The sequence below is a fragment of the Oncorhynchus masou genome, chromosome 25 (genome assembly GCF_036934945.1).
Source record: "Oncorhynchus masou masou isolate Uvic2021 chromosome 25, UVic_Omas_1.1, whole genome shotgun sequence".
Lineage (NCBI taxonomy): Eukaryota > Metazoa > Chordata > Actinopteri > Salmoniformes > Salmonidae > Oncorhynchus > Oncorhynchus masou.
This window is the reverse complement of record NC_088236.1, coordinates 37,305,428-37,318,223: the sequence shown is the minus strand read 5'-3', so window position 1 is coordinate 37,318,223 and position 12,796 is coordinate 37,305,428. Positions and strand designations below refer to the sequence as shown.

The window sequence follows — 12,796 nt, the reverse complement described above, 5'->3', positions numbered from 1 at the left end:
TGACCACAATCAGATAACTCAAAAAGTCTGCTTGGTGAATAAATATTTCCTCAAAGCTTCTCATTTCCAAACGCATCTCAATGATCCACTATCCCCTATTTTAAACCGTTGAAGTGTGCATTAACAGTAGTTAAAAAAAAAACAATAACATCAACAATGCACAGCATACATACATGCACATCATGTGTATCATGTATATGTAACTTAAAACCTCTGAATCATAATGGTAATAAACATGATCTCAGTAATAGCTTTTTTCACAAGTATGGCGTCCAACTGTGAAACTGAAAGCGCGAACCACTGCTTTTAATCAGGGCAAGGTGACCGGAAACATGACCGAATACGAAGAGTGTAGCTATTCCCTCCGCAAGGCAATCAAACAAGCTAAGCGTCAGTATAGAGACAAAGTAGAATCACAATTCAACGGCTCAGACACAAGAGGTATGTGGCAGGGTCTACAGTCAATCATGGATTACAAAAAGAAAACCAGCCCCGTCCCGGACCAGGATGTCTTGCTCCCAGGCAGACTAAATAACTTTTTTGCCCGCTTTGAGGACAATACAGTGCCACTGACACGGCCCGCAACCAAAACATGCGGACTCTCCTTCACTGCAGCAGATGTGAGGAAAACATTTAAACATGTTAACCCTTGCAAGGCTCCAGGCCCAGAGGGCATCCCCAGCCGCGCCATCAGAGCATGCGCAGACCAGCTGGCTGGTGTGTTTACGGACATATTCAATCAATCCCTATACCAGTCTGCTGTTCCCACATGCTTCAAGAGGGCCACCATTGTTCCTGTTTCCAAGAAAGCTAAGGTAACTGAGCTAAACGACTACCGCCCCGTAGCACTCACTTCCGTCATCATGAAATGCTTTGAGAGACTAGTCAAGGACCATATCACCTCCACCCTACCTGACACCCTAGACCCACTCCAATTTGCTTACCGCCCGAATAGGTCCACAGACGATGCAATCTCAACCACACTGCACACTGCCCTAACCCATCTGGACAAGAGGAATACCTATATGAGAATGCTGTTCATCGACTACAGCTCAGCATTTAACACCATAGTACCCTCCAAGCTCGTCATCAAGCTCGAGACCCTGGGTCTCGACCCCGCCCTGTGCAACTGGGTACTGGACTTCCTGACGGGCCGCCCCCAGGTGGTGAGGGTAGGCAACAACATCTCCACCCCGCTGATCCTCAACACTGGGGCCCCACAAGGGTGAGTTCTGAGCCCTCTCCTGTACTCCCTGATCACCCACAACTGCGTGGCCACGCACGCCTCAAACTCAATCATCAAGTTTGCGGGCGACACAACAGCGGTAGGCTTGATTACCAACAACGACGAGACGGCCTACAGGGAGGAGGTGAGGGCCCTCGGAGTGTGGTGTCAGGAAAATAACCTCACACTCAACGTCAACAAAACTAAGGAGATGATTGTGGACTTCAGAAAACAGCAGAGGGAACACCCCCCTATCCACATCGATGGAACAGTAGTGGAGAGGGTAGTAAGTTTTAAGTTCCTCGGCATACACATCACAGACAAACTGAATTGGTCCACTCACACAGACAGCATCGTGAAGAAGGTGCTGCAGCGCCTCTTCAATCTCAGGAGGCTGAAGAAATTCGGCTTGTCACCAAAAGCACTCACAAACTTCTACAGATGCACAATCGAGAGCATCCTGGCGGGCTGTTTCACCGCCTGGTACGGCAACTGCTCCGCCTACAACCGTAAGGCTCTCCAGAGGGTAGTGAGGTCTGCACAACGCATCACCGGGGGCAAACTACCTGCCCTCCAGGACACCTACACCACCCGATGTCACAGGAAGGCCATAAAGACAACAACCACCCGAGCCACTGCCTGTTCACCCCGCTATCATCCAGAAGGCGAGGTCAGTACAGGTGCATCAAAGCTGGGACCGAGAGACTGAAAAACAGCTTCTATCTCAAGGCCATCAGACTGTTAAACAGCCACCACTAACATTGAGTGGCTGCTGCCAACACACTGACTCAACTCCAGCCAACTTCCGACTTCAACTGTACATACATAAAACTCGTTTTTCAACCACTCCACAAATTCTACTTTGTAGATGTCATTTTTCCAACAATTGTTTACAGACAGATTATTTCACTTATAATTCACTGAATCACCATTCCAGTGGGTCAGAAGTTTACATACACTAAGTTGACTGTGCCTTTAAACAGCTTAGAAAATTCCAGACAATCATTTGAGTCAATTGGAAGTGTACCTGTGGATGTATTTTAAGGCCTACCTTCAAACTCAGTGCCTCTTTGTTTGGCATCATGGGAAAATCAAAAGAAATCAGTTAAGGCATCAGAAAAACAATGTATACCTCCGCAAGTCTGGTTCATCCTTGGGAGCAGTTTCCAAACACCTGAAGGTACCACGTTCATCTGTACAAACAATAGTATGCAAGTATAAATACCATGGGACCACACAGACGTCATACCGCTCAGGAAGGAGACGCATTCTGTCTCCTGGAGATGAACATATTTTGGTACGAAGAGTGCAAATCAATCATGAGGAATATAAATTATGTGGATATATTGAAGAAACATCTCAAGACATCAGTCAGAAAGTTAAAGCTTGGTTGCAATTGGGTCTTCCAAATGGACAATGGCCCCAAGCATACTTTCAAGGTTGTGGCAAAATGGCTTAAGGACAACAAAGTTAAGGTATTGGAGTGGCCATCACAAAGCCCTGACCTCAATCCTATAGAACATTTGTGGGCAGAACTGAAAAACCATGTGTGAGCAAGGAGGCCTACAAACATGACTCAGTTACACCAGCTCTGTCAGGAGGAATGGGTCAAAATTTACCCAACTTATTGTGGGAAGCTTGTGGAAGGCTACCCAAGATGTTTGACACAAGTTAAGCAATTTAATGGAAATGCTACAGAATAAAAATTGAGTGCATGTAAACTTCTGACCCACTGGAAATGTGGTGAAAGAAATAAAAGCTGAAATAAATAATTATCTCTACTATTATTCTGACATTTAACATTCTTAAAATAAAGTGGTGATCCTAACTGACCAAAGACAGGAACATTTTACTTGGATTAAATGTCAGGAATGGTGAAAAACTGAGTTTAAATGTATTTGGCTAAGGTGTATGTAAACTTCCAACTTCAACTATACATAGATGGGCCATGACCGAGCGGCAGAGGCAAGATGCAATAGATGTTATGAAATACAGTGTATACATACAGTGAGGGAGAAAAGTATTTGATCCCCTGCTGATTTTGTACGTTTGCCCACTGACAAAGAAATGATGAGTCTATCATTTTAATGGTAGGTTTATTTGAACAGTGAGAGACAGAATAACAACAACAAAATCCAGAAATACGTATGTCAAAAATGTTATAAATTGATTTGCATTTTAATGGGTAAAAGATGGCGCCAAAGAACATGGCTGACGTTTTACATTGTCCCAACCAATTGTGCTATTTTGTTATTTTCAAGTCAAATCAAATCAAATTGTATTTGTCACATACACATGGTTAGCAGATGTTAATGCGAGTGTAGCGAAATGCTTGTAGTAGAAGTGCTTCTAGTTCCGACAATGCAGTAATAACCAACAAGTAATCTAGCTAACAATTCCAAAACTACTACCTTATACACACAAGTGTAAGGGGATAAAGAATATGTCCATAAAGATATATATGATTGAGTGATGGTACAGAGCGGCATAGGCAAGATACAGTAGATGGTATTGAGTACAGTATATACATATGAGATGAGTATGTAAACAAAGTGGCATAGTTAAAGTGGCTAGTGATACATGTATTACATAAAGATGCAGTAGATGATATAGAGTACAGTATATACATATATATATGAGATGAATAATGTAGGGTATGTAAACATTATATTAGGTAGCATATTTTCTAACTTATTGTGTACATAATGTTGCTGCCACCATCTCTTATGATCGGAAATAACTTCTGGACATCAGAAAAGCGATTACTCACCGTGGACTGGAAGAAACTTTTTACTTTAACGAGTTTGGCGAGAAGGATATCCTACTTTCACTAGAACAGGCCCAGATCTACGCCTTTCGCGTGAAGAAAAGACGCTGGAAAAGGAGCCGCAGATTGGGCATCCTTCTGAAAATCCAGAGGTGAGCGAGTAAACTCCCATTGCCTTCCATTCTTCTTGCTAACGTGCAATCATTGGAAAATAAAATTGATGACCTACAATTAAGATCATCCTACCAATGGGACATTAAAAACTGTAACATCTTATGTTTCACCAAGTTGTGGCTGAACAGAGATACGGACAACATAGAGCTAGCGGGATTTTCCATGCACCCCAGCAGAACAGAGACGCTTCCTGTGGAAAGACTAGTAGTGGGGGTATGTGTCTTTTTGTCAATAATACCTGGTGCGCGATGTCTAATATTAAAGAAGTCTTGAGGTATTGCTCGCCTGAGGCAGAGTACCTTATTTAAGATGCAGATGCACTATCTACCAAGAGAGTTCTCATCTGTATTATTCGTAGCCGTCTATTTACCACCACAAAGTGAAGCTGGCACAAAGACTGCTCTCGACCAACACTATAAGGCCATAAGCAAAGAAGAAAATGCTTACCCAGAAGCGGCGCTACCAGTGGCCGTGGACTTTAATGCAGGGAAACTGAAATCAGTTTTACCAAATTTTTACCAGCATGTGCAACCAGGAAGCAAAAAACATCCTAGACCACCTTTACTCCAGACACAGAGATGCATGCAAAGCTCTCCCCCGCCCTCTATTTGGCCAATCTGACCATAATTATATCCTCCTGATTCCTGCTTACAAGCTAAAACTAAAGTCAAATCAAATCAAATCAAATGTATTTATATAGCCCTTCGTACATAAGCTGATATCTCAAAGTGCTGTACAGAAACCCAGCCTAAAACCCCAAAACAGCAAGCAATGCAGGTGTAGAAGCACAGTGGTTAGGAAAAACTCCCTAGAAAGGCCAAAACCTAGGAAAAAACCTAGAGAAGAACCAGGCTATGTGGGGTGGCCAGTCCTCTTCTGGCTGTGCCGGGTGGAGATTATAACAGAACATGGCCAAGATGTTCAAATGTTCATAAATGACCAGCATGGTCCAATAATAATAAGGCGGAACAGTTGAAACTGGAGCAGCAGCAAGGCCAGGTGGACTGGGGACAGCAAGGAGTCATCATGTCAGGTAGTCCTGAGGCATGGTCCTAGGGCTCAGGTCCTCCGAGAGAGAGAAAGAAAGAGAGAATTAGAGAGCACACTTAAATTCACACAGGACACCGAATAGGACAGGAGAAGTACTCCAGATATAACAAACTGACCCTAGCCCCCCAACACATAAACTACTGCAGCATAAATACTGGAGGCTGAGACAGGAGGGGTCAAAGGAGGGGTAAAGCAGGAAGTACCAGTGACTCGCTCAATACGGAAGTGGTCAGATGACGCGGATGCTACACTACAGGACTGTTTTGCTAGCACAGACTGGAATATGTTCATCCAATGGCATTGAGGAATACACCACCTCAGTCATCGGCTTCATCAATAAGTGCATCGATGACGTCATCCCCACAGTGACTGTACGTACATATCCCAACCAAAAACCATGGATTGAAGGCAACATCCACATCGAGCTAAAGGCTAGAGCTGCCGCTTTCAAGGAGTGGGAGACTAATCCGGACTCTTATAAGAAATTCCGCTATGCCCTCAGACCATCAAACAAGCAAAGCGTCAATACAGGATTAAGATTGAATCCTACTACACTGGCTCTGACGCTCGTCGGATGTGGCAGGGCTTGAAAACTATTACGGACTACAACGGGAAACCCAGACACGAGTTGCCCAGTGATGCGAGTCTACCAGACGAGCTAAGTGCCTTTTATGCTCACTTCGAGGCAAGCAACACTGAAGCATGCACGAGGGCACCAGCTTGCGTGATGACTGTGTAATAACACTCTCGTGAGCCGATGTAAACGACATTCACAAAGCTGCTGGGTCAGACGGATTACCGGGACATGTATTCAAAGCATGCGCGGACCAACTGTCAAGTGTCTTCACTGACATTTTCAACCTCTCCCTGACTGAGTCTGTACTACCTACATGTTTCAAGCAGACCACCATAGTCCCTGTGCCCAAGGAAGCGAAAGTAATCTGCCTAAATGATTACCGCCCCGTCACACTCAATGAAGTGCTTTGAAAGGCTGGCCGTGGCTCACATCAACAGCATCTTCCTGGACACCCTAGACCCACTCCAATTCACATACTGCCCCAACAGATCCACAGATGACGCAATCTCAATCGCACTCCACACTGCCCTTTCTCACCTGGACAAAAGGATTACCTATGTGAGAATGCTGTTCATTGACTACAGCTCAGTGTTCAACACCATAGTGCCCACGAAGCATCACTAAGCTAAGGACTCTGTGACTAAACACCTCCCTCTGTGGGGGTGCAGTTGCCGTACCAGGCGGTGATGCAGCCCGACAGGATGCTCTCAATTGTGCATCTGTAACAGTTTGTGAGGGTTTTAGGTGACAAGCCAAATTTCTTCAGCCTCCTGAGGTTGAAGAGACGCTGTTGGGCCTTCTTCACCACACTGTCTGTATGTGTGGACCATTTCAGTTTGTCCGTGATATGTACACCAAGGAACTTAAAACTTTCCACCTTCTCCACTGCTGTCCTGTCGATGTGGATAGGGGGGTGCTCCCTCTGCTGTTTCCTGAAGTCTACAATCATCTCTTTTGTTTTGTTGACGTTGAGTGAGAGGTGTTTTTTTACATCACACTCCGAGTGCTATCTCTTCCTCCATATAAGCTGTCTCGTTGTTGTTGATGATCAAGCCAACTACAGTTGTGTCGTCTGCAAACGTGATGATCGAGTTGGAGGAGTGCATGGCCATGCAGTCATGGTTGAATAGGGAGTTTTGCAATAAAATACATGCATAAGTACAATACTGTAAAATACAATAAACAATTACATTACAGGAGGAAGATGTATGATTTCCATCCCCATGCGCGTACCACCCTCCTTCAGGCCGTGGATGAGGTATGCAATGATTTCAATCCAAATCTGCCAGGCTTGGATTCGACCATGCCAAAAGTTTTTCCCCCAGGTGCATGAACAATGAGGGCATTTACTGCAATGTTGATGGTAAGCTCTGGCCAAATGCTCAAGACAGCCTTGATTCAAACTAGTGCCTGTTAAACATTCTGTCTTTCATTTATTTCATCTAATTACAGTACACCTATGTTGTAATGATATCTGAACAATATGTTTTTTGCATCAATGCTTGTGAAAGATTAATTCAATGATTAAACCTTCGACCACAAATGGGATAAAAAATAATGTATATGTGATGTTCAGTAGATTTTTATGGGTAGTGCAAGTGTATTGCCTAATGTGAAAACAGTGTAATGTACTGTAATTTACAGTACTGTAGCATACTACATTCAAATGCTAAAAAAACAAACATGTATCTTACATGTTTTGCTATCGGTTGTTAAAATAACAAAATTAATGCACAATGAAAGGTTTTGAAAGTAAGACTGGCTGCGTACTTGTAAAACTAGTACCAAAGCGATATATTTTTTTATGTGCCAGAGGGTGGAAGAATATTTGAATAGTTATCACATGAGGTGTTGCTGGGCAGGATGAACACGTCACAGACAGGGATAATATTGCCTGACAGGCAGGTACTGAACTTTGCTCTGTAGACGTTGACATATAACAGTTTCAGGGATCAACAAAGATACAATAGACTCACAGTAATAACCAGCCAGCGAGTTTACAACAGAATCGTAATTCTATTCAGGAGAGATAAGCTTTTCACTCTGCATATCAGGTGTCCGCATTAGGATATACAAAACTGAAAATGCCAAATCCAGCTGAATGTGTTCTTCTTTGGATTGTCAAATTCAACCTATGGCTACATAATGACTGTACAGACATTCTAATGTGTGTCATGCGACACATTTATCAGCCAAATGAACAATAAACTTCATTATGATACATGTATGCTTATGCTTGTGTGTGCCAACATCAAAATAGACATATAAGGAACTAAATAGGGACTACGAAAGATCACTGTTTGCCAATTTTGTGTTAAGGTCACATAGGATAGAAGTCTTTAGATAACTAGCAGGGTTATTAGTTTTAGTGCATGTTGTCACCTTAATCATAGCTTGAATGACTAAAATTCCAAACATTTAAAACAAACATGCCATGAGCTTAGCTTGCTAAGATTTCAGAGGCATGGCTAAACAAATCTTTGAGCACATGACTGTGCTCAGGAACACTGTAGCCAGTCATCTTACGGTGTACAGAAAGCCTACAGGAATGTCAATTATGGAGTTTCATAAATATACCAGCAGACCAGCTGCTCTACATTTATATATAAAACTGTTTAAGCAATAATGCCGGGGGGGGGGGGGGGGTATATGGCCAATATACCATGGTTAAGGGCTGTTCTTGTGCACGCCGCAACGCAGTGCTTGGATACAGCCCTTAGCCGTTCTATATCGGCTATATACCACAAACCCCTGAGGTGCCTTATTGCTGTTATAAACTGGTTAACATGATTAGAGCTGTAAAAATGAAAGTTTTATCATACCAGTGGTAATATGGTCTGATATTCCAAGGCTGTCAGCCAATCAGCCCTCAGTGCTCAAACCACCCAATTTATGATGCATATTGTTACCACGTAAAGAGGTAGATTGTTGCCACTAAAAAAAAAACTGTATGCTTAGTTGAATAACTGGAGAATGGCAGAAGTGTATTATTGGGTATTTTAATTATTGAAAAATAGTAATCATTGAAGCAAGGGAAACAGCACTTTAAACATAAGAAATTTTATTGACATGTTTCTGTACAGACAAGAAATGACAGTAATAGCAGAGATGACAAAACAAAAATGGACAGAGAATGGAACACTGGAAAGGTTGAGACTGACATGTCAGTGAACACAGCTTGGAAGAGCACAATTACACAAACATTTAGGCCAGCTCCTCTTCTCCCTCCTCCTCAAACTCTCCCTCCTCCTCAGCGGTGGCGTCCTGGTACTGCTGGTACTCAGACACCAGGTCGTTCATGTTGCTCTCTGCCTCAGTGAACTCCATCTCGTCCATACCCTCACCTGTGTACCAATGGAGGAAAGCCTTACGCCTGAACATGGCTGTGAACTGCTCAGAGATACGCTTGAATAGCTCCTGGATTGCTGTGCTATTGCCAATGAAGGTGGCGGCCATCTTGAGGCCACGCGGGGGAATGTCGCAGACGGCGGTCTTGACATTGTTGGGGATCCATTCAACGAAGTAGCTGCTGTTCTTGTTCTGCACGTTCAGCATCTGCTCGTCTACCTCCTTCATGGACATTCGCCCGCGGAAGATGGCAGCCACTGTAAGGTAGCGTCCGTGGCGGGGGTCGCAGGCGGCCATCATGTTCTTGGCGTCGAACATCTGCTGGGTGAGCTCGGGAACAGTGAGGGAGCGGTACTGCTGGCTTCCCCGGCTTGTGAGGGGGGCAAATCCGGGCATGAAGAAGTGGAGGCGGGGGAAGGGCACCATGTTGACTGCCAGCTTGCGGAGGTCAGCATTCAGCTGTCCTGGGAACCGCAGGCAGGTTGTGACGCCGCTCATTGTGGCCGACACCAGGTGGTTGAGGTCACCATAGGAGGGAGTAGTGAGTTTCAGGGTACGGAAGCAGATGTCGTAGAGAGCCTCGTTGTCAATACAGAAGGTCTCGTCAGTGTTCTCCACTAGCTGGTGGACTGACAGGGTGGCATTGTAGGGCTCCACCACAGTGTCTGATACTTTGGGTGAGGGCACCACGCTGAAGGTGTTCATGATGCGGTCGGGGTACTCTTCACGGATCTTGCTGATGAGCAGGGTGCCCATGCCAGAGCCAGTTCCACCTCCCAGGGAGTGGGTGAGCTGGAAGCCCTGCAGACAGTCACAGCTCTCTGCCTCCTTCCTCACCACATCCAGGACTGAGTCCACCAGCTCTGCCCCCTCTGTGTAATGGCCCTTGGCCCAGTTGTTTCCAGCACCACTCTGGCCTGCAAAATAAGAGATGTGTAAATCATCTCTCCTTTCTTTGGTGACATCATCTACTGTATCTTGCATCATATTCAAAAAGTAAAATAAGAAGCATAGGGACCTACCAAACACAAAGTTGTCGGGTCTGAAGATCTGGCCGAAGGGTCCGGATCTCACAGAGTCCATGGTCCCTGGCTCCAAGTCGACAAGCACAGCGCGGGGCACGTATTTACCACCTAGACAACCATGAGGCAAAGAAAGGTAAATGGCAGAACCACACATATATTCAATTGAGAAGTATAACAGAACGTAATGAATGTGGTAATAAATTAGACAAACAAGGCTTACCTGAGGCTTCATTGTAGTACACGTTAATCCTATCTAGCTGGAGGTCACTGTCCCCATGGTATGTACCAGTTGGGTCAATGCCATGCTCGTCACTGATCACCTCCCAGAACTGCAAGAGGAGCATTAGGTTTAAGTCTAGAGCGAACAATATTAGCTAAGCTAATATGCCATTCAAAGTGGAAACCATCCATCAAATGCATGTAAACAATAAATAACATTACACTGGTAGGCCTATGCCATTATTACATTGGTTCAATATTCTCATTTGATCACCTCGTTGGATCAAATCTACTTTATTGCATTTAACGTTAGATTGGCCTACACACGTTTTTGAGTTCGGCATCTGAAATGAAAACCTCCCGCCTATACAATTCCGCGCGCGCGGCGTGACCCCCGATTGGCTGAAACGCACCAGTTGTGGGTTTGAAATTCTCAAATACGTCACTTGCTGAAACGCAGCCCACATCCGCCAGAAAGACCGGGCGGGGCACGCGCTCAATGAATCGAAAAAAAGTGTAGGCCATAATGTATCGTTGAACAAATGTCAAATTCTTTCCTTTTTTGGAGGGTAAGAATTCTTATGTATATTAAGACAACCGAATTGTATTCACTACTGGATCGATTAGTTGTAATATGGCCATGTTATTTGGCATCCGAACTACTTCCCATTTTGCGCATTGCAGTACGTCGGTAAATTATGGTAATCCATAGGCCCACGTATATTCATATTTAAATCGATCATTTTGATATCGTTAATACAAATGTTTAAAAAATGAAATTTCTTAATAACCATTCTCATGTGTATTGACTTCCTCGCTAATACAGTGTCAAGATTAATTTCGAGACCAAATAAAACCGGACGAATAAAAATATACAGCAGTGCATAAATAACACCAAAGCTCTTTTCATTTGTACACAACAAACAAACCAATCAATAGGTTAGGAATATAATTAACAGTAATTTTCATTAACAATACAATTCTTTGGGTGGGGTTAACTGGACACATACAAAGAACAGGCGATTTTACACACGCCTATTTATCGCACGAGTTGCACCAAATTAATAAATAAAAAAAATAAAAATGTACAAACCTTAGCTCCGATCTGGTTTCCACACTGTCCAGCCTGAAGATGCACAATTTCCCTCATTTTTACTTTGACTGTAGAACAACTCTTATGCGAATTAAAAACCAGTTCTGTCCCTTCTTAGACTGCGCTGAGAGAATGTGCTCCCACACTATATAAGAAGAACTTTGTGCCCTCCCCTTAAATTCCATGTCACCAAATCTGAAACATTTATTGGCTAATGCTTATCAGACCCAGTTATTGACACACTTCTACACCAATCATATTCATAAAGAATGAGTTTCGTTGGCCTGTTCTTTCTGTCATTCAAACTGAACGCAAACGTGTGATTCTCACATAATCTTGAAGATAGATCCTACTTCCTTTATGCCGGCGAAAATCTTATCTCCTTTTAAACTATAAATTCTAACTATATTTTGTCCAATAAACCGCACAGATTACATGATTAAGAGAGACGTCCGTTAACTCCAAAAAAATACGTTAAACGTTTTCACATTAAATGGTAAAACTACGAAATACCTCACCAATTTATTCCAAGTCCACGTGGCTCATTGTTACTTTGTAACCATTCCTGGCATTATTATTTTTGCTTCCTGGTGATAAAAGGCAGCTATTTCGTCTTAAGATGTACATTTTGTTATAGAACATGTATCCAACTAAATATTATATGTGTTCTGTCAAGAAAGGGATCTAATATGTTATTGAACAGATGTCAGTTATTTTGTTATCTAATATAATAATCTAAATGCAAGAGGCTACAGCCTGTGGCACCAGGCCGGAAACATTCTATGAGATTATAGTTACCCATAGTCATATATATATCCCCAATTCTCAGTGTTATTGTTGTTACATATTTCTGATTATGGGCGACTCCCTTTTTGCGCACTGTTAAACATGGCTGCCTGGGCTGTGTCAGGTGCGACACACAGACATCTTGGCTGCTGCTCCTTTCCCCTTAAAGACCACAGTGAGAACTTCATCACAGGATTATCATACATAAAGCTAGAAGAAATCCTGCATTTACATAGCCTATTATTTGGAATTAATCCATGTCTGATAATATAATATGTCTATGCAAATGCCAGCAGACTCTGACCTGTGAACCAAAGTATCCGGCTCCTTAGTATGTATTACTGTTCACAAGATAGTCTAGTCATAAAGTGACAGATAGTCCAGTAAAATATTTAAGATGCCATGTTAAATTGTACAAATCATTGTATTGGCAAAGTCTCAATTATATAATCTAAAACAACAGGTACATGGTGCAATGAAATAGCTCAAATCCAGTTTAGCATACACTATCGATCTCAACACCCCAGGGAGA

General features: G+C 43.2%; 1 protein-coding gene across 1 annotated transcript; it reads right to left on the bottom strand.

The window, feature by feature from the left end:
* Positions 1–8,837: 8,837 nt before the first annotated feature.
* On the bottom strand, positions 8,838–11,623 carry LOC135514258 (tubulin beta-1 chain). Its single transcript, XM_064937615.1, has 4 exons — positions 11,479–11,623; positions 10,387–10,495; positions 10,164–10,274; positions 8,838–10,058 (listed from the first exon to the last, which is right to left on the bottom strand). The coding sequence occupies exons 1-4, from the start codon at positions 11,533–11,535 to the stop codon at positions 8,998–9,000; spliced, it is 1,338 nt and encodes a 445-aa protein (XP_064793687.1). The 5' UTR covers positions 11,536–11,623; the 3' UTR covers positions 8,838–8,997.
* Between the last annotated feature and the right edge of the window lie 1,173 nt (positions 11,624–12,796).